At 39.7% G+C, this 27,331-nt stretch overlaps 1 protein-coding gene across 5 annotated transcripts in view; it reads right to left on the bottom strand.

Annotated features, from left to right (window-relative positions):
* The window catches only part of asic1b (acid-sensing (proton-gated) ion channel 1b), a 349,820-nt gene that overhangs the window by 28,723 nt on the left and 293,766 nt on the right, over positions 1-27,331 (bottom strand). For all 5 annotated transcript variants that reach the window (XM_017451114.3, XM_053674092.1, XM_053674093.1 and 2 more), the window contains 3 exons: positions 21,922-22,072; positions 13,627-13,754; positions 474-624 (listed from right to left, as the gene is read on the bottom strand). In XM_017451114.3, the coding sequence (XP_017306603.1) occupies positions 474-624; positions 13,627-13,754; positions 21,922-22,072 (430 nt within the window). The remainder of the gene's footprint in view (positions 1-473; positions 625-13,626; positions 13,755-21,921; positions 22,073-27,331) is intronic.

Below are 27,331 nucleotides of genomic sequence, written 5' to 3'. Positions count from 1 at the left end.
GAAAACTTTCCTAATTAAACCCCACTGGCACGTAGTCATGGCAACCAAGTCATAGTCAAGGCTGAGTGAGGCACTAAACAGGTCTTCATGCTCCACCACTGAGCTGGAATTGTCGGTATTGTGGAATAGATGGATCGTTCAAACAAGGAATATCACTTTCATTCTGTGTGCAAACGTCGTACACGTACACGCTGAGAAACGAGTAGAAACGTCTTCTCTAATACGCAAATTTGAAAACATGTCAGTAAAATGCCCTCTATGTGCTGTAATTCTTTTCCTCACTGTTTTCTCACAGGGCCATTTTTATGTTGTTACAGCAAATGCACAGATTTTCACCTGGACAGAAATTGGATTCAGATTGGATTAGCTAATGCTGCTACAGAAATCAAACATGACGTGCGTTTCTGCTGCTGATGTTTTTCTAGAATCGCAGTAAAGATGGGAGTAAGGATAAATGAAGGTAAAGTCCTCACCGGGCATATGAACCATGCGACAGTTACAGTTCTCTACCAGGTAGCGCGTCTCACAGTCGATGCGGCACGCAGTGATGCTGTAGGTGGTAAAGAAGTCCGAGTCAATGGGCTCGGACCTGCAGTCGCCCCATGGAGGGGGCAGGTAGGTCAACTGCAAGTAAACATGATAAGAAAGGAAGGACAATGGAAAGAAAGAAAGAATTCATTAATTCATATTCAAAAAGAGAAGACTGTAACAGAATTGTTGAAGCCATTTTGTGTTACACACTCACATGCGAGGACCCGCCCACTGATTATACATTAATGTTAGCAACTGAAAGGAAGCTTCTTGGATCTTTTAGCTGTTTTTTTTTTTTTTTTTTTTTAAATAAATGCTGCAGCATTTTCTTCATGGGAATCAATAAAAGGTCAAAACACCCCCCCCCCCCCCCCCCCCACATATACATACATTTTTATATATATATATATATATATATATATATATATATATATATATATATATATATATATATATATATATATATATATATATACACACACACACATACACACACACACACACACACACAGTCCTCAATCTGTGTGTCCTCTGCTCCTGACTCCTCTAAAGCACTTCTGCACTAATACATTAGCATGCAGAGACATCAATTCTCATATCATGACTGTTTACAGCCCAATCTAATTACTAAAATCCCCGTGATCATTTTCTCTTCCGACTAGCGGGGATGAGAAAAAAAATGACTTCAAAAATATACAACCGACAAATGACAGTTCAGAGCAGGGACGCTTAGTCAGAAGATACAGTGTTCTAATCCATCCTGCCCAGTAATGACTTCACCCATGCCAAACACGCAGTAGTGTCTCAGTAGTTACGGTTGTGCGTTTAAATCTCAAGACTGCAGGAGTCAATGTTGGCACCCTGAACAATGCCGAGAATGGCCCTCAATTACTCAGTTAAAAACTTGAATTGAATTCTGCCTCACTTGTTATTCCGTTTGAGTAAAAGCATCATGCCAAATGAGGAAATCAAATGTGTACAGCGTTAATCTGCTCTCGCTTACCTGTTTACAGCAGCATACAGGAAGCTTGTTTTAAAGCCAACTATGACTGTGCAGGATTTGAAAGAGGCTTTGCTTCAGGGGATATGGAGGAAGTGTGTGTGTGTGTGTGTGTACGCGGGTGTGTGCCCTGTGCCTGGAGATAGGCTCCCAGAAACCAGAAAAATAAACAAATAAATAAATAAAGTAAACATCACTATGCAGCACCTAAGCTGTGTTTCACACTCATTAAAACCTCATAAAGGTATATACTACATAGTAATCTAAAATATATGAACACAGAACATAGGTTGAAATGTTTTGTTCGTTTACACGAGACGTTTGTTAAATTCATGTTAATATATAGCTCAATAGTAATGATTTTTTTTTTTTTTTTTAAACAAACAGAAGCAGCCCCATGGAGAAAATTTCTCCTGAGGTAATACCTAGGCATTTTGGTTCAAGCATCTCTTTTTCTCTTCTGTGGTGCATGATGGGACAGGTTTGTGCAAAAAGTGTCCATCACTCCATACTTCATTTGTTCGGCAGAAATAGCACATCACCCAGCTCGTTTCACTGTACTACAACTGTTGGCATTTTCCAGTTTGAACACCTTAGTGTCACAGTTTCTCCCTCCATGTTAACATCATGGTTCTCATTGCAGTGAGTGTGACTTTTCGGACCTGTTTCTACCCTCATTAGTTAGTGTTCCCGACTGTTTTCACCTGTACATTGTTCCCCCTTAATTAGTATGTATTTCTACCTTTCGTTATTACCCTGTGTCTTTGCGACATCTTATCACTTCTAAGCCTTGTTTGTAGTTCTGAAATCTTAGTGTGTTACCTGTTTGTGCAACTGGCCTCTGCTTATGTTTAAGAGTATTGAATTTTCTATATCAACTCTGTCTGCATGTGTTTTGTGACCCCTGTACCGAGCTTTGTGTTTGAGTTTTGGATTTCCCTAATAAAGCTCATGGCAAGCAAACACAGATGCATCCTGCCTCTAGCATTACTTTGCCACCATCATGACCCTATGTGTCCCCATAAGCAAAGACCACAGTACATATTTAGGCATTAAAATATCTTCCCAGCTGTCAGAGCTACACAAAGTCAACTTTACAGTTTTGAGTAATGGGATTAAGTTGAACTTTGTGTAGCTCTGACAGCTGGGAAGATACTTTAGTACCCAAGTAGGTCATTGATCCACAGAACACACTATACAAGGCAAAAATGTTAAACAGCATACCTGCCATATGATACTGAACAGCCATTAATGGCATGTTGCCAAAAGTGTTTAGTCAATTATCCATCCTGCTGAACAACTATATCCCACCATCACTTTGCTTGGAGATGCATCAGAAATCAACAAAACCTACTTCTTACAGAACCAGCCAGTGGCAAGAAAACTATCCTGAGAAACCTATTGCACATTGTTTGCTTTCTTACTGTTGGTTTTCACATTTGTATAAGTTTGTATCCTCCTGCTTCATTGGACCTCATTACTTTTTGAAATACGTAGCCAGACTAGTGGTGCTACCACTAGATGTTTTTTTTATGTCACTCATTATCTCCAAAAACCACCTACTCTGCCAGATAGAGGCTGTTTGACTCATATATAACACAACCAACCACAGACCGAACATTGTTATTGCCTGTTATTGCCTGTTATTGCGTGATATCTCATGCTTCCTGCCATGTGATGCAGAATGGGTTCCTCGAGACTAGCTAGCTCTCAGCCTATGTTCACATTAGCGAGCTGCAAAGCGACAGGTAACTGATCAGTTTCTATGCAAGTATGGGACAGAACCGCGATTTCAGTGACAGTGTCAAACAACAAAGCAACAGTGCAACATTTGAACTGGGAATCTCAATTCTGGTTGACATGGTGGTGCAGTAGATAGCACTGCCATCTCACCGCCCCAGGGTACCGGCACGATCCTGAGATCCTAAGATCAGGTTACTGCCTGTGCAGCATTTTACATGTTCTACCCATGTTCATGTGGGTTTCCTTGGGGTTCTCTAGTTTCCTCCCAGTGGGTAGACAGGCTATGCTAAATTGCGCCTAGGTGCGAATGGGTGAATAAATGTGTGCGTGCATGCTGCCCTGTGATGGATAGGCACCCCAGACAGGGTGAATTCTCCTGCCTTGTGATCAGTGGCACTGGATCCAACGTGAACCTGACCAGAATAAAGCAATTCCTACCCGTAATTTGTTTCCATTTCCTGTTTGAAGCAGAAAAACGAAAAACACCTATAACCTTGTTTTCATTCTATGCTGTCATATACAACCTCTTAGTAAATGTGCATAGAGATGTTGCTAAGAAAAATAAAGCTTGGAAAGAAGTACAATTTGCTTGCTTTGCTAATTTGTCAATGAAGCTAATACTGTATGAAGTCCAGCAGGCAACATGTAAAATCAAATCTAAATACACACACAAATGACGATGGCGAGTAAATGACAAGATTCTGACAGAAGTTACATTCAGAAATTAAACTTCTCCACATTTCCTTATGTGGAGATATAAGAGACTTTCCAGAAGGACAACCACCTCTGCAGCACCACCAATTGGGCCTTTATGATTCCATTTATTGGTGGAAAGTGAATAGATCATAATATAGAGACAACCAGAGACACCATGGAGGAAAAGCGGATTGGGGAGAAGGTTCACTTTCCAGTCCAGAAACATAGCCAAGACAATGCAGGAGTGGCTTTGGGTCAGGTCTGTGGGACATATCTGGAGAGACCTGAAGAGAGACACTCTCCAACCACCCTGACAAAGTTCAAGGAATTCTGCAGATATGGAGGCAGAGAAAGATCCAGATGTGACAAGCTTGAAATATCAAATTGAAGAAGATTTAAAGCTACAATTGCTGTACAGGGTATGAAAAGTATGAAATGTGTTTCACTTGTAATAATGCTTTGTAATTATGCATTTTTTGGTATATTTTTTGTAGATTGAAGAGTAAACAAAAGGAATATAATCCATTTTCACATGAGGCCATAACAAAATGATGGGGAAAAAAGTCCAAAGGGATGTGAATACATTCTGAATCCTCTGAATCTCCACCGTCAGGTACAGTGGCCTCCAATAATATTGGCACGCTTCTGAGACCATTCCTCCATACAGAATCTCTCCAGATCCTTCAAATTTCTTCAGTTCACCCCACAGGTTTTCTATGGGGTTCAGGTCAGGGGACTGGGATGGTCATGGCAGGAGCTTGATTTTGTGGTCAGTAAACCGTTTTTGTGTTGATTTTGATGCATTTTTTGGATCATTGTGCTGCTGGAAGATCCAACCACGGCCCATTTTAATATCTTTCTGGTAGAGTCAGTCAGGTTTTCATGCAACATCTGTTGATATTTGGTAGAGTCCATGACGCCATGTATTCTAACAAAATGTCCAGGTCCTCTGTCAGAAAAACAGCCCAAAACATTAAAGAGCCACCACCATATTTAACCTTGGGCATGAGGTACTTTTCCATATGGCTACCTCTGTGTGTGCACCAAAACCACCTCTGGTGTTTATTGCCAAAAAGCTCTATTTTGGGGTCATCTGACCACAGAACCTGATCCCAGTTGAAGTTCCAGCAAACCGAAGACGCTTGAGTTTGTTTTTGGATGAGAGTAGAGGCTTTTTTTCTTGAAACCCTTCCAAACAACTAGTGGTGATGTAGGTAACTTCGGATTGTAGTTTGAGACTTTCTGACCCCAACACACAACTAACTACTGCAGTTCTCCAGCTGTGATCCTTGGAGATTTTTTGGTTACTCGAACCGTCCTCTTCACAGTGTGTTGAGACGATATAGACACACGTCCAATTCCAGGTCGATTCATAACATTTCCAGTTGACTGGAACTTCTTAATTTTTGCCCTGATGGTGGAAATGGACATTTTCAATGCTTTTACTGTTGTCTTAAAGCCACTTCCTAGTTTGTGAAGCTCAACAACCTTTTGACGCACACCACAGTTATATTCCTTGGTCTTACCCATCGTTATGAATGACTAAGGGAATCTGGCCTATGTGTTACCTCATATTTATACCCCTGAGAAACTGGAAGTCATGGTTGTACAATTTCCTGTTTCTAGTCACCCAGGTGTACTAAAAAACTTTAAATATCAATGGGAATATACTTCAAATATATTTTTATCATATGAATTCATAGGGTTGCCAATAATTATTGCATTACCTAGATTTAACTGAGATTTAAAAAAAAAAAAAAAAAGTGTTGCGTTTGCAGTTGTCTGATATCCATGACAGCAGAGTACATGGTGAATTTCTTTTAAACAAAAGATCAATACAGAAATTTTCACAGCATTCTTTGCTCATATTTACCAAGGGTGCCAATATTAGTGGAGGGCACTGTAGGTACGTGTCTACGGCTGAGACTTGTTCATACCCAGTATTAGGGTGTCCTCTTTTATTAATCTTTTAATCTTTTACTAGTCTTTGGAAACACGGGAAACAGATTTACGCTACAGGTTGTCTAGATTTTTCCAGTGTATTTAATGCACTATTGCTTTGGTATGCAGTGTAACAGAGTACTGTGTATAGTTTGTGTGACAGTTTGACAACAGGGAGGTCAGGGTAAAAATATAATTACCCATGTTTTGAACCTGGACACCTGGATTGTACAGCAGGAAGTTTAATGAAAAATGTTGAATGAAAGTCTATGTTGATTGAATAGTCACTCTACCGGGTACTGTGCAGCTAGACCTTGTAAATGGCTCAGTGGAGAGAAAGAGATGGAGCGTCTAAAGGTTATTTCATAAAAAAAAGAAGGTAATTTTATAATAAAATGTATTCATTATAAAGACATTATAGTCATTATAGTAATTCTAAAATGTCCAGTTTCCTGCTAATGCTTTGTCTGTGTTACTGACAAAAATAACAGATCATCCTGCCAAGACAGACAAAAAGAGATTTTCTCACCACATCATTTCTTTCTGAAATGTGTCATGTGTTTTGTGTTGGGAGAGGAAAGGGGACTGCTTATATATGTGTGTGTGTGTTTCAGACAGCAGTCACAAGTCTAAAAAAAATTCTACCCTGAAACACGTTTACATTGAAATATTCATGATGTGTTTAGTGATTCTGCTCATTTTTTTTTTGGTTAATGTTGTCCATCCATCCATTTTCCATACCGCTTATCCTACACAGGGTCGTACCTATCCCAGGGAACACATTGAACAGAGTGCCAACTCATCGCAAGGCACAATCGCACACACATTTCGGAAAGGCCAATCAGCCTACAGCACAAGTATTTGGACTGGGGGAGGAAACCCCCAAAGCACAGGGAGAACATGCAAAGTCCGTGCACAGGGAGGAGGCAGGATTCGAACATCCAACCCCGGAGGTGCGAGGCAAACATGCAACCACTACGCCCCTAGTTGATGTATTTTTGTTAATCCAGTGAGAAGTTAGCAGTTGTCTTCCGTGCTGATGTCACATGGGGACATTGCTAGCATGGTTGCAATAGTGAGTAATAGGAGAAAAATTGAAACAATCTCAAACTTAAGTGATGATAATCAGATTTCAGTGTTAGCTCCTAAAAATGATAGAGCGAGGGCTTCTTTTCTCACTCCCCATTTCCCAGGAATGTTCAATGTCATATTAATAAAAGTTCTAGAATGCAATGCAGATTTACGACACAGTTACGCTGATTAACGGCAAAGACTCGGCTTGGCTAGTTATCGATCTGCAAAACGACAAGCGTGGTATTAGCATGACAATTAAAGTTTGTAACAGCGAATTATCACATTCGCTTTAAAAATAAATTAAGCACTAACCGAACAACTCTTTCATTTCTGTTTTCATAAACAGCTTATAAGTGAGTATTCATTTTATTTCTGACTTCAGACAGCTGAGTTCATGTTGACGCTCTAATGTGGGAAGTAAGAGGTTCCTAGTCGTCTTGGAATCTCACTGTTGGCGAACGGCATTGTGGGTCTTTTAGGAAAGTGACGTTTCAACCAAAAAAGTCAACTCGGAATTGAATCATAAAATAAATGTTCTGCAGCACTGATGACAAAATATTGATTATGCATAATCAAGGTGGATTTTGCTGGCGATAGCGGTGACTTTTCCAAGCGTCATGGGGGAATTTTCCATTCTTTTGTGTGACCCAGAACTGTAGCACTTTTATGGAGCTGTGAGTCAAAATAAATGACACCTCTGCCTTTTCTTTCACCATTAGTAGGCATTTTGTGCTTCTAGCTGTCTGTGCACTTGACCTTATATGGAGTTTTGTGGGCATCGCTACATGCAAATGAGCTGTGTTGGGAACACACTTTACAGGTGATCACCATACTGTACGTACACGAGTACGAAGAACATCGACGTTCACCAAAACTTTGGTAAATCCGGTGGAAATTATTAGTTTAGTTCGGCTTATGCAAACATTTACACACAACTTTACTAAAAGATTGATAAACGAGGCCCATTGTCCCCATCGAAAATGCAAAACACGAGTATTAAACAAACACAATAGAGTTCTTCAAATGTAAATCAAATACTGTGCATTTTTAACACCTTCGACGTAACCGATAAGTACGTTTTACCAGTAGGGGAAAAAGTTATAGAAATAAAGAAATAACGTACGCATCTATTAAGTCTGTATCACATTTTGCAAACAAATACATGTTCTACAAATTAAAAAAATAATACATTGCACTAATCATATTACTGTTGGCGTGATTTTTTTTTTCCCCTCACGGGGCAACGTTTTCCTCCTCAGCACCAGATGGCACCATGAGTCTATTTACACATAGTTTGCAAGTAATATTTATAAAACATAATGTTTATATAGTTTTGGAACTCAATTGGCTCCATAGACTTGTCTACGGACTCTCTCTTGGTAACACTGTCAAAAACGGACTTAAAAAAAATAGTGATAAAGCAACATTTCCCCCAAGCAAACTCGCAAAGAAAACATTTGCAGCCGATATTTTCAGTTCTTATTTTGCGCACTTAGCTTCAGCATCTCAAAGATTGCAATCTGTCACAAGCTGATTTAGTACCGGGGTCTACATAGGACTGCTAATTTCTTATGAGCAAAATAACATGTCTATTTTGCATATCTGCCTTAATGAATACATCATTTAGAGTGTGTCCGCCTATGAATACAGTATACAGGGTGGGATTAATTGAGCACCCATATGTCTTTTGCTGCAGCCAGGAAATGACTTCAGGAATGCCAATCATGTTTGTAAGGTAATACGAGTGAAGAGCAGGTATTATATTTGCACTTGAGGACTAAAAACACCAATACTTCATTAAAATTATGCATCTGTATCTCAAAATAATGTGAACGCTTCTCAAAATTATAATTGATATGACCTTAATATTGCAGCGTCGAGCGATCACACGTCGCTCCATGTTCACAACTCTGACACCAACCGTGTTTAAAGAAAGCTTACAAAAAGGTTTTCTTTCAATTTATTTATAAATAAAACACCTAAATATTGTATATAGAGTCTTATTTTGTTCTCAGATCATATCATCATTTTTGACATGCAACAGCTCTCTGTTTGAACTATTCCGTAATTATAATGACCCCCTCTGCAAGGACATTGGACTTTGGTTAGAGCAATAAAGTCAGTGAAATGGCCACAATTAGAGACCAAACACATCAGACGCTCTAGTCTGACTAGTGGTCAGATTTCTAGCTATCAGTCACAGATTGTGTGTCAAGAATAGAGATGCAACGAATAGGAAATGTACTATTCTAGTTGAGTCCAAACATGAACTGGAGTGAGGTAGCTGAGGTTGAGGAACTGTCAGAGCCAGAATTCACACACCATACTGACATTTCTATCTTCGGGTTTTGTTTTCCAGTGTTTCTATGCGCATTGAAGCAGGGTTCTTAAATAATTATAATAATAATAATAATAATAATAATAATAATAATAAATACCCTTCCAGTTAGACCACACCCACTTCATGTTTAAATTCAATTACAAATACAGATGTGTAGATTTGGATTAGTTAACAGAAACTGACACATAAGTAATAGAATTGTGATACACTCCTAATAAAGAAGCAGAACAAAGTTCAAATCAGTCCGGGAGTCGACAAAATATTAACCGACTTTACTTGAAATGGTCGGCTGTAATCGTGTCAGTCACAGTAAGCTAGGGAGTGACAGCTTGTCATAGATGGAAGAGACAGCCTGAGTGACCGGGCTAATTAAATACAGTGAGAACAGGCTGTTCAGTTTACAACAGTTTTCTCTGTCAGTCCATGCTGGAGTAGAGAGAGGAACGAGCATGGAGCGCATTAGCATTGCTGAACATGAATAGCTCCAGCTAAATGCAGTCATCTGGAATTGAAAGAAAAGGAGGGTGGGGCATTAAACCACTGCAAGCTACTAACACTCGCACCGTCTTCAAAGCCAAGGGCCTGCAGCCAATTCACTACGAGCATGGCAAAAACCAACAGCCACATAAGTGGAAACAAAGCCACCCACACATGCTGTGCTGAGGGTTTGAACACATATCGGGTATGTAAACATGCTCATTTATGTTTAGCTGTATATCATCGTTGTATCAGCAAGCACTTCCATCCTGTGAGTCTTTGTTGTTAATTTTTTTTACGTGATTTACATGCAGAGTGGTTTATGATAAAGCGATGAGAGCAGAACACACACTGAGTAAAGAGGGCGAGAAACCCAGTACTTGTGATGAGATCTGCATGCAACCGCAAAGTTAAGTGAGTTGGACGTTCAAGAAATCGATTTGCCTCGAGTCGAAATTTCACTTGTCTCCAATTACAAGGGCCAGAGAGCTGACTAGCAACATATCAGCATCAGACCACCTCTCACTTGCTCGCTGAAAGGATTAAGAGTGGCATTTCCTCTCCACGGGCTTAAAAAAAAAAACCCTGAGTGTTTGTTACCATTTCCAGACTATAAGGCTCTTTATTTCCTAACAGCTCCCAACACCTAGACATCTATACAAAGTGGTGCATATTATTTTGCACTAGGATAAACGTAAGACGTGGAAATTTTTTGGGTACACCTGCTAGTGCAGGAGTTTTGGTGTTTTGTTGCTGATAACATGGTCAAATTACATGCTTGAACAATTTATCAGTTATTAAACTCAGTAAATTAAAATCACAGTTGTTGCGGCAAGTGAGCTACTAGTACACTGGCCAACTACGAATGAAAATCTGGTAGTCCAGACACACAAATGTGTCCTGGGTCTCTGGATCCCTATTTTCCATGCATGAAAGGCTTCTGAATCCAGCACAAGCCCAGTACTTCTTGTTACTAATTTGCATTGCAAAAATACTCTTAACATATACTTCAAACATAAGGAAGCTATTGAAGGAAAACGTTTTCAGACATTTGACCTTGCGGTGACATTGACTTGTATTTCTTTGGATCAAGTCCAAAATGTAATCAGTTCATCTGTTGGCTACAATGATAATTCCATATAAAAGCTACTGTTCAGTCCTTGAGCAAGACCCTTAAGCCTATCTGCTCCATGAGCACGGTATCATGGCTGACCCTCTGCTCTGACCCCAACTTCCTAGCTATCTGGCATGCTCAAAGAAAGCACTTCATTGTACTGCAATGTACATAAGGCTTTTCTTCTTCCAAATACTACAAAGAGTCAACCATTTGTTCTTGGGATATCATGCTAATCTCGGACAAGCAGACAACCCAAAAACAACACCTCAGTGTCATAAAAGTGGATCACGTGATGTACACATTCTAACCAAACAACATTCGTAATAGTCCCAACTAATACTGGTTAATTACCTAGCCTAGCTTACTACATAGATTAGATTATCAGCAGCAATAGAGATGAAATACAGATTAATTTAACCCAAGACAAGTGAAGCCAATTCAAAATATTCAAAACTCTGCCGCTAGACTTCTTACACATACCAAGCACTCAGCTCACATTACTCCAATCCTGTCTGAACTGCACTGGCTATCGGTTTAATTTCCATTAAATATAAAATACTCCTGCTCACATTTAAATCCCTTCACGGTTTGCCACCTTTCTATCTTAGTGACCTGATTCTCCCCTACAACTCACCCCGCTCTCTCAGGTCCTCTGGGCTCGGACTCCTCTCTGTCCCTAGATCTCGTCTCTCTACCATGGGTGGCAGGTCTTTCAGTGTTGTAGCACCTAAAATCTGTAATTCACTCGCTCTGACTCTTAGCAGCATCACATCCATCTCAGAGTTCAAATCCCAATTAAAAACGTATCTGTTTTCTCAGTGTTATCCGTCCTAATCTGCTGCTATGCATCTTTCTCAGTGACTGTACTATCTGTACTGTGTATTTCATTTTCAGTGTTTGATTGCTCATGGCTTTTCACATTTTGTGTTTGTCCATGATTATTCATTGTATTACTATTGCATTACTATTGCAAAGTGTCCTTAAGCTCTGGAAAGGTGCTATATAAACTAAACATATTATTATTGTTATTATTATTATTATTATTATTATTATTAGCTGCTTGTGCGAATTGATTACAGCCACAGGGGGCATCACATTGCATACCAGTGAACGTCCCAACACGACAGTTGTTATTTGTTATACTGCAATATAGATTTAGCATGTCAATCTGCTCATATTCACTTGCTAACATGAACAGCATTCTGTCCTCCACATTTGTTTTCTTGCTTGCCCCCAACTTGCGACCTCAGATGGTAAAATAAATAAATAAATAAATAAGGTTTGAAGTCAATCGGCACATTTCCGAAATCACCTAAGAAAGCTCTGCTGTGACCAAAAAGGCAGAGTGCACTACGTAATGCCACCTGCCACTTTCCCCATCAAAATGCTTGTGAATAAACACGCGCAGTACGAAAGTGCAATTGTTCAACAAAGTCAGCTACACACATTAAAAAAAAAAGTGTTTTTTTTGTAGTCCCTTTTTTTTGTTGGGCGAAGTTACAGATCTGGAGGGTTCGTGGACACGTGTTTTGGTAAACTGGGATGTTTGGATGCTGTCGCTCCCCCACTCTCACACGTTCACTCAGGTTCGTTGATGGTGAAATGGCTGGTCGTTTTATGTCCCAGCACACCCTCATGACCGTTATCATCCGATTCTCCCTTTTAGTTATGCTGTCATAGCTAGTCTTGTATATTCTGCGCTCAGCGTACATTTCCTTTAACCATTACGTGACAATGAGCATACCTAATAATCTGTGTTTCTCTCTCTCTGAGACCCTTCTGCCCTCCATACCTGTCTGATCCATCCTGATGTCCTACCTGAAACCATCACCTGAAAACCACTTGCTGTTGCTGAGGATTGCTCCACACAGACAGGCTTAAGATCAATGAGATTACTCTCAAACGGATGGAACCGTTTAAAAAAATAAATATGGCTTAGGACTGCGAATGCTACAAAGAGTTTTGCACTCAAGTCCATATCACTGAACAGTTCATAACTTCAACAAAACAGACTTCAAGTTAAAACTATAATAAATTCAGAAATAACTCAGATGCTCATATTCATAAGTTGCTCATAAGCTCTTATGCACTTTTTGGGTATACAAGTCGATGTTACACACAGTTGGTGGTTAAGGAGACCCGCCCCCCCACAATGTAAATCTAATATAAAGCTAAGGAATTATTATAGTTATAGAAAGGAAATGATTTATAATCGCACTATCTGGTGTCATGCAGATGAGGATGTTTTCCTTTTTGAGTCTGGTTCCTCTCAAGGATGTTGTCTCGGAGTTTTTCCTTGCCACCTTTACTTCTGGTTTATTCATTAGGGATCAATTCATAAATCTATATCCGGAATTTATACATTTCTGTAAAGCTGCTTGGTGACAATGTCCATTGTTAAAAGTGCTATACAAATAAAACTGAGTTGAGCTGAACTGAATTTGCAGATCTGATAGCTTTGGTATCAAAATGTGTGCAATATCTTTGCATATGGTCCATAATAGTCCGTGACTGGAGTCCTCAGTTGATTAACACAGAATGATATTCATTAGCAGTTTCTCAATGTCATTTGAGAATGAAGACACAAAACTCACTAGAAAAATCAATTTGTGAAACCCCTTTAAATTATTGCTGCATGACTACCATTAGCAGTCACATCTGCAGGGATTAATTCAGGGGCTCGGACAGCAGCAGTCAGTCGCTTACCCTCTGCTCCTGGCAAGACACAAACGTCTGAAAGCCTGGCGCCACTCCGAATCCCAGCTGATCAATGAAAGGCGGCTCGTCCTGAGTGTGGATCTGCACTTTGATGCCGGCTTCAAAAGACGTCTCATCTGTAGGGGAAGAGAAGATATGATATAGCGTGATCCTCTATACATGGTGGCATTAACAATTTAGGATCCTGGTTCTCGTGACGGATGTGGGAATGTGCCAGAAAAGGTACCGGAGTCTGATTTACCATGCTGGATCCCTGACAGTGTGCTGACCACTGACTTCCCAATATGACTGAGGAACTGCGCTAGATATACTGCTTATAATACAATACAATAGATTAGGAGTCATGCCAACACTCATTAGTAATCTATTACAATATGAAAGCACAGATGCAGAAGGTACAGAGGCAACCTTTTTCCTTAAACACTTTAAGAGGTTGCATTTGAATAAAAATGTACTCATTCTTCATATATATTTATACTATAGCACTGTTGAATGCTTGATTCTGATAACAGCATGTCTAATACACTATATGGCCAAACTTATGTGGACACCTGACTATCACGGCAATATGTGGGTCTTCCCTAAACAAAGTTGGAAGCAAACGATTGTCTAGAACATCTTTGTATGCTGCAGCATTAACATTTCCCTTCACTGGAACCAAAGTAGCCCAAACCTGTTAGAGCATGACAGCGCCCCTGTGCACAATGCAAGGTCCATGAAGACATGGTTTGCCAAGGTTGACATGAAAGAATTCGAGTGGCCTGCTCAGTGTCCTGACCACAACCCCACTGAACACTGAATTGGAACACTGTCTGTACCCTAGACCTCCTCACCCAAAGTCAGTGCCTGACCTCACTAATGCTCTTGTGGCTGAAAGATAAAGCCCCACAGCCATGCTCCAAAATCTAGTGGAAAGCCATTCCATGTGAGTGGAGGTTATTATAACAGCAAAAGGGGACTACATCTGGAATGGGATGTTCAACAAGCACATAGAGATGTGATTGATCAGGTGTCCACAAACTTTTGGCCTTCTAGTCTATGTTCTTGTTTCTGTAGTAACAACTTACACAGAAACTTTCACAGGTGAATGTTCCACATACATTGTTGACAGTGACTACGTTTACATTCACATCAAATTCCTTGTAAGGTCCATATTCGGGTTGCAGCCATATTCCGAATATGATGTTTATATGCGTACAGGCATCGGAATATTCCTGTATACATGGTTGCAGTAAGTATGTCCGATTTGCCATTCTTAAATACTTAGGCTACAGCTAAGCATCTGTTACCACCCACAATTCCTTGCACACTGAGCATGCGCATATATCTCCTTTTGGTGGATTTTCTGAATAAGGTGTTTACAAGGAAACAATTTCGATTAAAACAGACATAATCCGGGGTGGGAATCAGAATTTGAGGAATCAGAATATTGTCTTAATCTCCATCGGGCAATCGGATTGCTGCATTTACACGACTCAATATTAATTAGAATATTGCCAAATTCTGATTAATATCGGAATATTAATGTGCATGTAAATGTAGTCATTGTGCTGGTTTCTGTAAAGAGACGCTTGCTTAGCATTTTTGGAAGGAGTCTCCAGGGTAAATGCTTTGTAAACATCCGTCTTTAGGATGGAGGACTTTGTGTTTTTTGGGGGAAACATGACAAGCTACAACAATGTTTTGTTGTTACAGTATATTAACTTCAAGTGAGGGAGGGGGGGGGGTGTTGGTGAGTAACCTGTTCGTAAGTGTTATAGCATAAGTGATAACAGGAACTTGTTTTGCGGACATTCCAGAGCTAAACTACACTAAACTGTGAAGTTGTGCCCATTTTAACTGAGCAAGCACGTATCCCTCAAACTTTGAGTCAGTTGCATCTGATCAGTCAGATGCAGTAGCACAACAGACAAATAACATCATAGATCTTTTCCCTAAAGTATGCCTTGATCGATCAGTGTACACTCCATTTTACTTCATTTGCATAATAAGTAAATAAACGAAAAATAAACGTTACATTCCCAGGTCTAAACTTATATTCCTCGCTGTCATAAACAAAAACTTACTGTCGCTTCTGAATAATATGCTCCAATATAAATAAAAGACTAATAAGCTGTTTCCTTTACCTACAGTATATTGATTTCAGTGATGCATATCACTAACCAGTAACTTTTATACCATATAAATAACATATCCTAGACTAGTTTATATATATATATATATATATATATATATATATATATATATATATATATATATATATATATATATATATATATATATATATATATATATATATATACACACACACACACACAAACCCTCTCATAATTCACAGAGCAGGTATGCAGAGAATTACGGCCCCCTACTGAATCTTGGTTCCTGCAAAGGTTTTTTCTTTGACATTGGCTAGCTCAATAAGTACAGGATAAAATGATGGAGCGTGTTGGCTGGGATGCGGTGATATAGCTTGAGGTACTGTTACCAGAATGTCCAAGTGGTCCAATAATTGTAAAGTTGGTTGCTTGACCGTTTTGAGTTAAAAAAATTTTTTTGAGTGAGTACCTCTAGGTATTGGCATTGAAAAACCATTTTGTTTGTTTATTTTGCTTGGTTTAACCCTGACTGCCATCTTTGTGTCATGGCACACGACAAATTTTGGTTATACAGCTGTTTAAAGAAACATGTTTATCTCAGCTCAGGATGGTCCTAGCTCCTTGTAAATATTTTACAGAAATAAGTCCTCTATAGCAGTGGATTCTCAAACTCAAACATTTTGCAGCAGAATGCTACTGTAGAGGACTTATTTCAGTGGAAATTTCAGGGTCGTACCTCGTCCCCGACCAGAGACATTCAACCCAAAAGTGAGGGGGATTTATTTTTATTTATTTATTTTTTTAAAATGTACTCCCTCACCCCCATAAAAAAAAAGAAGTCTCAAACCTGAACTGTTCTGCATGCACACTATACTTACCTAGGTACCCCCTAAAAAATGAAGACTGAAACTCGAACCCTTCCCATTGTAAACTGACCCTAAAAGTGGAACTGTGAGCAATCTTAAGCATTACATTTGGATTTAAGTTCTAAGTCTAAGGAACAAGAATGTGCAAAATGTTTATATACGTACATGTACCTTGTAATGTGCTCCTTTTTGTTCCGAGGAGCTAGTCTCAACCTGAGCCAAGCTACTGAGGTTTCCGTAAACAGCTGTGTAACCGAAATTTGTGTACCGTCATATTTACACCAAGTAAAATTTTTTTAAAAAGGTGCTTTTGCAATGCCAATACATAGAGATAATCACTCAAAAAAAAATTAAGAAAAAAAAAGAAAAGAAAAAAAAAAAAGAAAAAGAAAAAACTGAAATGGTCAAGCAACCCATATTGGACCACCGGAGATGGAATGGCCAGCACCAGCCTGTCTTTTTTTTTCTCTCTTCAAGAGTGATGTAGGCACTGATATAAAGACAATCTGTGCTAAAAATGCAATTCTATTTCCTTGAATGTAATTGAAGGCAATAAATACTGGTGCATGATCATTCTGCTGCTAGATACTATGGTAAATTTTAAGGAACAATTAAAGAATAAACAAAATTCTGAAGATGTATAAATAGTTTGTTTGTTAGACATTTGTTCAAACAAGTAAAGATTTATATTCTTACACACAGCTGAGCTCACTCAGCTCACAATGTACAGTAATAAACTATTAAAAAAAAGAGGGGCAGTAGTGACTCAATGGTTAACATGCTCTGGGTTACTGATCAGAAGGTCAGGGGCTCCAGTACCACCAAATTGGGCTGTTGAGCAAGGCCCTTAACCCTCTCTGCTCCAGCGGTGCTGTATTATAGCTGGCCCTGCGCTCTGACCCCAACTTCCTAACAAGCTGGGATTTGTGAAAAACAGAATTTCACTGTGCTGTAATGTAAATGTGAAAAATAAAGGCTTCTTCTGTTCTTCCACTGTACAGATATTGAAAAAGGCGAGTATTAGTGCTTAGTCTGGTTAAACCGTGAGATGAGATAAATTCTGGAAATATTGCTTTGAAGCATTTTGGCAAAGGTCATCAGGAAAGTGGTGATAAAATGCTCTATTGAACATTAGGTCTGCTCCGTCCTTGATTAAATCATATGTATCATATTGCTTTGCTGAAAGGCTGCCAAGCTCTTAGCTCGTGTCATAGCCGGCTGTATATTTACCCGAGGAGCAGAGCAGAGAAACACTGAAATACAGTCTGAACTGCTTCACTGTGATCCCTAAACGTGGATGCAACGCCACCTCCGTAATGAATATGTGAATAAACAAACGCTTATGATTATAGAGAAATCAATACTAACTGGCAGTGTAAGGCTCAGATGTATTCTTCCTTTATGGATTTTACATTAACTAGTGGGATGGCACCGTACACGGGCTACGCACACAACATGGAGGATCAAACGGATCGTTCAAGCAGTTTTTTATTCTGACAGCTGATTATAATGATAATAAAATAGTCCAGTGGTTAACACACACATTTAAGTGGGGCCTCATCAGCTTCGAACAACTGAACAATGAAATCGGATTTTCCAAATGTTCCAGAGGGAAACATGACCGAAAATGCTTCTATACACAGCACAGAAACACTGTATTGTTACAGACAACCATAATTTGAGCTCACTACATTTTAATATATATATATTTTAACTGTGTAACTGCTCAAGTTACTTAGCTTTGCTAAGCTACAACCCTTTCAAATATAATCGTTTTAGATGGTTTTATTATTCAAAAAAATGGCAATCATTCAAATAAATTTAGACTTCACTTATGTTAAAAAGTAACTTTAGTTAGCAGACACCACGTAAAAGTAAAATGGAAAAAAATATTCAAATGATTGAGCTGGCTGGCCTCCCAGCCAGCTCCATCAAAACCCTTGAGATGATTCAGAATGCAGCAGCGCGCCTCATCTTCAACCAGCCCAAGAGAACCCACGTCACACCCCTCTTCATCTCCCTCCACTGGCTTCCTGTAGCCGCCCGGATCAAGTTCAAGGCCTTGATGCTCACCTACAAGACCTTGTCTGGAACAGCACCGCCCTACCTCAACTCTCTCCTGAAGGCTTACGTTCCCTCACGCAATCTGCGATCGATTAGCGACCGACGTTTTGCAGTTCCAACTCAGCGTGGTGCTAGGTCCCTTTCCAGAACCTTCACACTAACTGTCCCTCAGTGGTGGAATGAGCCTCCAACCTCAATACAGACTGCAGAATCCCTCACCATCTTCAAAAAACAGCTAAAGACCCACCTCTTCTATGAACACCTAACAAACTCATAATAAAAAAAAAAAAATAATAAAAATGCACGTACACCTCCACTCTGCACTTTGCTTCTTCTGGAATTCAATTAATAGATCTCGTATGGTAGCACTTCTTGTATTGTGCTCTGCTTGTATCTCTCATTTGTAAGTCGCTTTGGATAAAAGCGTCTGCTAAGTGAATAAATGTAAATAAATGTAAATGATGGGAAAATACTTGCAATGTATAAATCTATTCAATAATATTTTAGGTTTTTGTGTTGATCATTTTTTTTTTTAATGTATATTTGAACAAAATGCAATTATGCAGTTTTGCTACAACATGACGACATCCTATTAATTGTTTTTACTTGATTAGACCTTTTCGTGTAGAAACGTTTCGTCACTGTTAACCATGTTGGATTGGGAGTGTGGGGATGGAGTAATAAACAATCATGAAAAGCTCTATATACAATTGAACTGCTACGGAGATTTACATGAGATTTATCTCTTATACACACTATATGGCCAAAAGTTTGTGGACACCTGACCGTCATATCCATACGTCGGACTTCTCCAAAATGTTGGCACAAACATATTGTCTATGTATACTGTAGCGTTACAATTTCCCTTCACTGGAACTAAGGGGTCCAAACGTGTTCCAGCATGACAGTGCGCCTCTACACAAAGCGAGGTCCATGAAGACATGGTTTTCAAATATAGAGTGGAAGAACTCGAATATCCTGCTCAGATCCCTGACTTCAACCCCACTGGACACCTTTGGGATGAATTGCAACACCGACTGCACCTCAAACCTGCACCTCACCCAACATCATGGCCGGACCTCACTGATGCCCTTGTGGCTGAATGGACACAAATCCCCACTGCCACATGCCAAAATTTGGTGGAAAGTCTTCCCAGAAGAATGGAGGTTTTCCTAACAGCAAAGCGGGATTAAATCTGGAATGGGATGTTCAACAAGCACATTTACTGTAGGTGTGCGTGATAAGCTGTCCACAAACTTTTGGCCACATAGTGTACTTCTCTTAAATTCTCGGTTTAAGTATGGACACCATATATAAAAGGGTTAAAAAATAAAATAATTGTTTCTCTCAATCTAGTCTGTCTCCTTATCCCCTACACTTTCCTTTCATGGTCAGAGCTTCCTGTTCTTGTGACGCTGTTGCTACGGTAGTCAATTAGTTCCACCTGTTTCCCCATCACCTCTCATTAAGCTGTGTATTTATACCCATCTGGTTGACTCAGAGTGTGGGTAAAATATTGCATGTGTGAGATCGCAGACAGGAGTTGATCTCTCTATCCTTGTTCCTAGTTTCCTGTCTGTCTTTTCTTTTAATAATGTGCTATTCACTCAGTTTTTGCATTCCTGGGTCCTGATGTACTGATTCCTGATGTACCGACTACATTTAAATCAGACCACAGTTATTGGAAAAGCACTTCTGAAAAACGCCGGAAGCTAGAAGTGACCCAAATTCATGTCATGTAATCTTGGGGATGCGCTGCAGGAGCGGTGCATTACATTACACTTCATTTTCATTAATAAAACTACTTACTGCCCAAATGCAGAACTGTACCAGTTTAACATTAGAGACGTTAATAAAAATGTGGCATTAAAAAAAAAATGGGTCAGTGAACAAATAACCTATTCATCTTTGCCCTGGTTATCCATTAGGAACAGTACCATACAGCCAAATTTCTACTGAGTTCGAGCTTCACATATGCGCATGAATGAGGGGAAGAAGAAGAAGAAGAAAAAAAAAAAGAAGTTCAAAATGCTTCTGGTGTGAACTGGCCTTGAATATGTTCTCGTACTCGCAAGTCGGAGATGTCACAGCCAGTTTGTCTCTCGTGGGACTGATGTGACCACAAATGATATACAACCCCAATTCCGAAAAAGATGGGACAGTATGGAACATGCTAGTCATCGTATACGTCACACGTTAAAACATCTCTTCATCATATCGTATTAATCGTTAGCTGCTTTGAATGTATCCTTTATAAACTGTACCACGGACATCATATTATCTCCGAAGGAAAGGCACACAGTGCTACACACAGCTCTGCAAAATCAGCATTCTGGAAGTGCAGGTCAGACAGACAGGCACATCTCGGGCTGTCTATATAAACTGACGCACTGCTCCTCCCAGATCCGCCTCTCCGTGCTTTCTTTTCAATTACAACAATGGGACCTCAAGTTCAGCTACACTAAGCTATTGAGCGGAAAGCAAAAGACGGACTTGAACGCTCCGCACGTCCAAATGTCATTTAATGTGTAATTAACTTGTCTTGCTGGATGTGTGGGTCTGTTTGTGACTCTACGTGTGTATGTGACTAGCTTGCACAACTCCGCTGTCTGCATGTGAGGAGAGCTCTTCTTCTTCAGTGGAGACAGAGAAAGGATTGCAAAGCAGGGCCCGAAGTGCAATGACATCACTGTGTGACTTCCTGTCACTTTGACTTGACCACCATGCCACAGAGCTGGGGATCGACTACTTATTAGTGTAGTTTACCAAGGAGAAGATGCATGTTTGGCAGAAAAGGAATGGCTAAAGCTGTTATTTCGACAGAATTTACTACTATCTCTGGGCAAAATGCATTTGCATATTTGTTTAGGACTAATCTAAGTAAGCGAACAGGGAAAAAGTGCATTCATTGTACTGGAGTTAAATCTTAACTTTGAAATGTCATTTTTATTATAATTTCATGACTAATGGGAAAACATCATTTGGAGAGGATTTTCTATAACCTCATTCATTTCAAGTTGTACCATGTTGTTTGGAATCCCCTTGCCTTGATTTGAGCTTGTTATATATAAAAAAGTACAGAGTTTATTTCTCGTGCATCCTTTAATTGTTTATTGAGATATTATTTATTCACACACACAAATCCCCTCCATCGGCTCAAGCTTTAGTGGCTCTTCTCTCCCCTACTAGTATTTTAATGTACTAGTGGCATTTGTTTCCAGCGAGTGTGTAGAATTGTGCGCGAGTGTGTGTTTTACCTGTCTCTCCCCACACTGGCAGGTACTCGTCCTGTTGAATGTCCAGCATTAGTTCCAGGCCGTTGCCCATACCCCCTTTCGTGGTGACGCGCAGTGGCTGTCCATCCTGGCCAGAGTTGAATGTGTAGCATTTGCCATATCGAGTGAAGATCTGCAGAGAAACAAAACGAGAATCTAAATAACATCTGCCGCAACCAAAAGCTCTTATTATTTTGCAGAAAAAGACATAAAAGTCTTTTTATATAGACATACAGGCTTCTCGACATATCGGCTTTATATATATAGATGTTTGTGATGTCATGCTGTTAGCCTTGAAGGCAGCCATCAACGACCAAATTCAACCTTTTTCTTTGAAAAAACAAATTCAACTTTTTGGCCTGCACTGCATCTGTCTCATGTTTAAAACATGCAGGATGTACGATACGGTTTTCGGCCTTGTGTAAACAAAACAGCCTATTAATTCCTACAGTTGCAATATTTTATTTATTAAAGCATGACGTGTCATAATATTACCCTTTTATAGTTGCATCTAATGCCGTGGAACATCTCATTATCACTTAAATTATCGCAGCCAGAAACAGCCATTCCTTCACCAGCCGCTCTTCGTTTATTCTCTTAAATTTAATGAGACCAAAAAACACACCCCCTGAAGACTTTCCCATGTCAGAAAACGTAAAGGAACGGCTTGAACTGTGACAAAGCGCTGACACTGGAGTAACAGGCAAAATAAAAATCTCCTCACTGAAAACCTCTCCAAGCCAACATTTACACACACTTCACCATCCGCTTATGTGGAGCATCCGCCATGCACGTCCATGTGTCAGTTGTTAATATACTGTAGATAACGATAGGGTGTTAGAAGGAGCTCGTTATTAAAACCCTTGCAGTCGGAACTACTATCAGAGCTTTTGTAGAAAATGAATCAACACCTTCTGACCAAGAATTCAGCAGTAGCTTGGTATAAGTAAGAAAAAATCCCTAATGATGGAAAGAAGAAATGGGCAGGATGGAAAAGAAATTTCACTCAAACTGAGATTGAAGTATGTGCATGTGCATCGCAACCACGTCCCCCTCTTTAAATCTGCAATACAAATACAACAATAACTATTTTGAAGCTGAATTACCTCCAATTACAGTGCCAGGATTCTACATTTATCATTACAATTAATAAAACTGGAATAATTAATGACAAAGATGATCAATTAACCTTGGGGAAAGTGCTATTTTGGCTGTTTTGCATGATTTTGCCTTTATATAAAAGCTTTAAAAACGTTCCCCATGCAAGTATCGTTTTCTTCAGCACAACCTAGCCAATATGATCCGATTATTCTTTTTCCACTTAAACACACTATCAACACATTGGACCCAAAAACCACTGCCCTGTGCCAGTTTGACCAAAAAAAAAAAAAAAAACAACAAAAAAACACACACAAGGTCATTTCTCTATCAAACTGATATTAATATATCTCCATTTCTATGTATTTGTGTGTCTATTAATATAATCTCCATTTCTACGCATGAACAACAAACAAAAAAACTACCCTGAACTTTCCAATACAGAGGAACATAATGGAAAACACAACTCCATCCGTTCGACAGAAGCAAGGTTGCGTCATTTTTAACACTCCAGCACACACTTCTTAATTTTCCGTCCCTGTAGCAACATAGAGTGGTAGCCTTTACTGAAAATGATGATTGCAGAAATAAAGAAAACAAAAAACAAAACGTTATCACACAAGATAACACAGAATCAGACGGGCCTTAAACGAACATCCCTACAGGAAACCTCGTAATTGGAAAAGCTTTTCCGAAGTAATGATTAAGTTCGCATCAGTATCGAGAACGTTATTCATTTCCCTTGGATATTGGCGTGCGCTTTCTTAATGCTTTCAGGAAATTAGTCACTGAACATCTCTGAAATTGTTCATTTAAAAATAAGAGCAGGATCATAATGGAGTAATAGGTATTTTGAGTTTCACATGACTGGAATTAAAGTAACGCGGCATAGAGTAGTTACTGAAGCCGAATGAATGGATGAAGAGCTAATCATATAAGATACAACGGGAAGTACGGGTCCATTCAGAACCGATTTCTCGCAGAAACTCTGTCTGATGTGACGTGAGGAAATGCAAGGCTGCTTTGAATACATCTCAATATTGATTTTCTGCTGTGCTTTAAATAGAGACCCGAGTTCAGGAACTGAATCCATGTGGTACAAATAAGAACAGAATTTGCAGTGTAATGCAGGAGAGCCAGGAGCGAGAGGAGACAAAGGCACGGTCTATTTACTTGGGGTCAAGGCAGAGGCTATAACAGAGGTCTAGGCAGGAGTAAGAGGTCTAGGCAGGAGTACAGGTAGATGAAAAATCAGTAATAAAACGGTGACCAGACAGACAGAGGTGAAAGTAGTAAGAGTCAGAAAGTAATGATGGTGGAAATAGTCTCAAGCATTTTAATTCTGTTTGAACCTCTGTACTGAAACCTGAAACATTCCGAAGAAAACTCTCCGAATCGTCAAATGTTGGATTCCACTTGCAGTGATTATACCACAAGAATGATGTGCTCTTCTGCTTATTTGGATAAAATCATGTACAAAAATGTGTTTAACAGGGGTGTGTGGCAGTGGGGAGAGGGAGAGATGGACAGACTTAGCTGAAGGATCTTGCACACACTCACTCACGTCTTAACGTGGAACGACGCAAATGCTACGAGATGGTGACGGCCCCTTTTGGGTCGCATTTCCGTTTGGTTTGGCTTTTTTGAGAAAAAAGTGACCCCGGATCGCTGCTGAAATTCCGCCTGCCTCCCGAGTTTTCCTCTGCACCCATAAACACCAGGTTTTATCTGTATCTGCATGCGTTTAGTGCGCCAAACATCCGTATTTGCATCCGTATCTGGACTTCAATGTAAATGCAAGGTAGGTAAAGCCTGACCTGAAAGGGGTTTTATTGGTTTGTTTATTTATTTTAAACATGAATCCTACCACTTTGCCCACAGAAACCCTGGGGTTGGGAACAGCAGTAGAAATGTCAGCACTGTCACCATGGTCTCTGTGAATGACGGCTGTGACAGTTCCTCAACCTCAGCTACAGCACTCGTGTTCGGGCCTGGTTTTTTTTTTAAGCCCGTTCGCATGGTTATTATTATTTGTTTGTACCTGCCTGCGATATTTTCTAACAAATGTAATTGGTTCCCCAAAATATAGTCAACAAACTGCCAGCCTAATTTAAACCACAACAACTCTGACCAGGCATTTACTAAGAATTCTGTAAATGCATTGCACAGTGGCGCATGTTCACGTTAAGGAACATGGCCTTTATTTGTCCTGCGAGCTTCATATCGGACCACTCGCTCACTTCCATATGAACGTAAAAAACTCCGGCGTACTGTTTTTGTTGCATCTCGCAGGGTCCCAGTCTTGTGCTGTGTTCACGCCATGTCAGAATTACCGTAATTACTACATGGCAACCGGGACGTTCTACTCGGAGCTGTTCACATCCTCGGACTCGGATTTACGCGTTCCTATACAGCAAAACGAATCTGTGCGAGATGATGCGAAATAACACAGGTGTTGGTAATGTGTTACAACAATAATAAAATAGTCAATTATTCAAATTATTACACAGAAATATGCTTAACTACATATTACTGCAGGGTTTCTGCACGACATTGCAGCATTCAGGGGGTACAAGTCGGAACTCTCAGAAAATTCCTCTGAAAGTTATACGAGGACGTGAACACTTTTTACAAGTCGGAATCTCGTAATTACGACATGGTGTGAATGCAGCTTTGATCCACAGTTCTAGACTGAATAAGATGTTTTGTGAATCTTTTATGGAATGCTTTCTAAAAACAAACAAACTAACTAATAGTGCACCTCCTGTTCATATCTGTAGTTGTATCCATTTAGAAAACATTATCTGTTCATTCCGAATAATGCATTCATGTTTGGTTATATATAGGCTGATTGACATCACTAAATTGTCTGTAGTGTGCGAGTATGGGTATCCCCACCTCCCCCCCCATATCCCCTGGAATAGGCTCAAGGCTCCCCTGTGACCCTGTGTAGGATAAGCGGTACAGAAAATGGATGGATGGATATTCATTGTGGTGGATCTGGAGCCTATCCTGGGAAGCTGTGAGGCAAGAATACATCCTGAATGAGACTCGTACACCAAAAACAGCAGAAACAAACTAACTAACTAACTAACAAACATTCTCTGCCTGTTTTTTTTGTTTATGTCTGAATGAATGACATGCATTGCATTGAGTGGTCAGTTTGCAGAGCATATTTGACTCTTCCTGATACCACTAGCTTGGATTGTTTTAATTTACACTTACTTTCCAAATGATTTCACATCACTACCAGGAACTACTTGAGCAAGCTTTGGGAACTGGGAAACTAGTACTATAAAAATAAGGTAATTAAGAAGCTCAAAACTACAATAAAAACATAGAAGCCTTCCCAAAGGATAGATATAGAGGCGAATTAGTCCTAACAAGACTAACCATGGGCAACAGCTATAAATACTGATGAAGAGGCGTGGGCAAGTCTAAGCCTGAGCAAGGAAGGTAAAAAAAATAAAATAATAGAATTAATGCCGGAAAAGAATAATGTAGATGCTCCTATTGAAATTCAAATGTCTTTAATCTTTTTTTTTTAAAGCTGAATCATATTTCTATACAATTATGCCAGGCTAATGTGACTTCCTGTTTTGGTTATGCTAATGTTAACTCACACTCCATGGACTCATGAATAATCATAACGATTCCTAGACAATTACAAAAGGCGTTTTGTGGCACTGCGAGTCTCTGGGTTCACACTCCATCCTGTCAAGCTAAATTCACTGGCTAATTTGAAAGTTCAGTTCCACCTCAGTAATAAAACATAGTTAGGATGCTTCAAGTCAAATCACGCCAAGGAAAAGTTTTAAAAAGTGGGCACTGTGGTCACTAGATCATTCAAAAGACCCAACGCTGAGTTTACAAGGATGTGTCGTGTGCTTACAGTTCTGAGAGCGGAAACACCTGCTGATGAGGGAGGTCAGAGGAGATTAGCCTGACTGGTTTGAGCTAACAGGACCGCTACAGAAACTCAAATAACCACTCTTTACAACTGTGGTGAGCAGAAAAGCATCTGAGAACACACAAGACATCAAATCTTGATGCGGATGAGCTATAACAGCAGAAAACCACATCAGGTTCCATTCATGCCTGCCAAAACAGGAATCTGAGGCTACATCTGCTACAGGGAGAAAATTCAGCTGAAGATTTGGATAAATCTGTATTTCTGCTGCACCGTGCAGATGGTGGGGTCAGAATTTGATGTCAACAGCATGAAGCCATAGGCCCAACCTGCCTTGTGTCAACAGTTCAGTCTGCTGAAGGTGGTGTAATGGTGTGGGGAATA

Source organism: Ictalurus punctatus, chromosome 21, assembly GCF_001660625.3.
Source record: "Ictalurus punctatus breed USDA103 chromosome 21, Coco_2.0, whole genome shotgun sequence".
NCBI lineage: Eukaryota > Metazoa > Chordata > Actinopteri > Siluriformes > Ictaluridae > Ictalurus > Ictalurus punctatus.
The sequence above is the reverse complement of the archived record's forward strand: the minus strand, read 5'-3'. Positions and strand labels throughout refer to the sequence as shown.